Here is a 2,337-nt window from a genome sequence, read left to right as displayed (position 1 = left end):
CTCCGACAAGTTCAGGACCATCTTACATCTCGTGCCTGCGGGTGAGAAACACTTTTCGTCTATCTCTCTATGTTTCTGTCATGCCTTTCTTTCTATTCATGTTTCTTTTGTGTGTGTCCGCTTCTCTCTGTCTTTCCTTTTGTTTCTCTGTATCTGTTTTGTTTGTTTCTATCTGTCTGTTTGCCTATGTCAATGTTTGTCTCTTTTTCTTACTCTTCTTTCTCTCTCTCTCTCTCTCTCTCTCTCTCTCTCTCTCTCTCTCTCTCTCTCTCTCTCTTTCTACTTCTCTCTCTATCGTCATATTCTCTTTCTCTCTCTCTCTATCTTCTCTCTTCTCTTCTCTCTCTCTCTCTCTCTCTCTCTCTCTCTCTCTTCTCTCTCTCTCTCTCTTCTCTTCTCTTCCATCTCCTACGTACTCTATCTGTCTATCAGGTAATGTAAGTATCTTTTTTCACTCATCTACATTTCTCTCTCAGTCCTCCATTACTCTCTCTCTCTCTTCTCCTTCCTCTCTCTCTCTCATCTCTTTCTCTTTTCTTCCTCTTCTCTCTCTCTCTCTTTATCTCATCTCATTCCATCCCTACGTATCTCTATCAGTTCTTCAGTTATATCTTTGTATTAATACTCCACATCACATTTCCCTCTCTGTTCTCCATTCCATCTAACATCCTCTCATTTATCTTGTTATCTCCTCCATGCCATCAGTTTTCATCACGCTCATTCATCCTTTCCTTATTAATCTCATTTACATTCAATATGTATTCTCATCTTGATTCATCATCATTCCCTCAATACTTCACTTCCACATTCATTCCACTCACTTAATTTCATTTCATTCTAATTCATTCCATTCCATTGATATTCATTTCTTCATTCATCCCCTTTCTCCATGCACATCCATTTTCTACTCCCATTCCATCCATTCCTTCTCAATCCATCTTCACCTCCTTCCCTCCCATCTCGGTCACTCATCTCCACACTTCCCTCATCCTTATCACTTCCCTCTCATCACTCCTTCCTCCAGTCTTCTCAGCCCATCCTTCCTCTCACCCACTCCTCCTCACATCTTCCTCCAACTCTCTCACTCATCTCCTCTCCCAGTGTTCGTGTTCATTTCCGTCTTCGGAGACATCGTCGTGTTCTACTACAGTCGCCAGCTGGACTTGTATGGCGACAGGGAGGACCAGGTGCAGCTGGAAAGAGCCCGGCGACTCGTGGGCGAGAATGCCACGCTTTCGAAGAGCCAGAGTCTGGATCCGCCCGCGCAGATTTAGCTCCTTGGGGAATGACTTTGCGTTTTTTTTCTCTCTTTTTTTTCGGGGGTGGGGGGGGGAGGGGTTGGTTTTGTTTTTGTTATAATTTTTTCTTCTGCTTGTTCTTCTTGTATTTTTCTTTTTCTTTTTTCTTGTTCTTGTTCTTCTCTTTCTTCTCCTTCTTTCGAAGAGCCAGAGTCTGGATCCGCCCGCGCAGATTTAGCTCCTTGGGGAATGACTTTGCGTTTTTTTTCTCTCTTTTTTTCGGGGATGGGGGGGGAGGGTTGGTTTTGTTTTTGTTAGAATTTTTTCTTCTGCTTGTTCTTCTTGTATTTTTCTTTTTCTTTTTTCTTGTTCTTGTTCTTCTCTTTCTTCTCCTTCTTTCGAAGAGCCAGAGTCTGGATCCGCCCGCGCAGATTTAGCTCCTTGGGGAATGACTTTGCTTTTTTTTTTCTTTTTTTTTTTCTTTTTTTTTTGGGGGGGGAGGGGGAGGAAAGGGGGTGGTTGTTGTTGGTTTTGTTTTTGTTTAAATTTTTTCTTCTTCTCCTTTTTCTCTTTCTTCTTCTTTTTCTTTCTCCTTCTCTTTCTCCTTCTTCTTCAACTCCACCTCTTTCTGTCGTGCGTTATTAATATCTAACAGTTATTACTATCTACTATCTCACCAAGTCTCATTGGAGATATAAAAAAAAGAATAATCAAAAAAAAATAAAGGAGAATAAAGCTTTAAAAAATGTAGTATCTAAAAAAAAAAAAAAAAAAAACAAGTAAAATTAAATAAAATTAAATATTATGTATCAGCTGATGAATCGGATTTCTCCTGTCTCGGGATGTGGTGCCAGTTTGTTTTTTTTTTTTTTTTTTTTTTTTTTGAAACGAGACACTTGTAGTATAGTTTCACGGTTTTGATCTTTCAGTTTTTTTTTCTGTCATCTCTTGTTATTTATGAGCTGAAAAGAGGGGGAAAAAGATAAGAAATTACGGTGAAAATTTGCCAAACTTCGTTGATTTGATTTTAATTTTAGGTTTTGGTTATCTTTTGTTGATAAATTGAAGAGGAAAAAAGAAAAAAAAAATGAAGGTTCTG

The 2,337-nt window shown here is 39.0% G+C and overlaps 1 protein-coding gene across 1 annotated transcript in view; it reads left to right on the top strand.

Moving 5' to 3' along the window:
• The window catches only part of LOC119575357 (solute carrier organic anion transporter family member 74D-like), a 23,830-nt gene extending 21,895 nt beyond the window's left edge, over nt 1-1,935 (top strand). The window contains 2 exon segments of the mRNA XM_037922915.1: nt 1-41; nt 1,102-1,935. The exon segment at nt 1-41 is cut by the window's left edge and continues 61 nt beyond it. Of these exon segments, the coding sequence (XP_037778843.1) occupies nt 1-41; nt 1,102-1,274 (214 nt within the window). The 3' untranslated portion in view covers nt 1,275-1,935.
• The last annotated feature ends 402 nt before the right edge of the window (nt 1,936-2,337 follow it).

This window comes from Penaeus monodon, chromosome 1 (genome assembly GCF_015228065.2).
Source record: "Penaeus monodon isolate SGIC_2016 chromosome 1, NSTDA_Pmon_1, whole genome shotgun sequence".
NCBI classification, from domain to species: Eukaryota; Metazoa; Arthropoda; class Malacostraca; order Decapoda; family Penaeidae; genus Penaeus; species Penaeus monodon.
Note: the sequence above shows the minus strand (reverse complement) of the source record. Positions and strands in the feature narration are given on the sequence as shown.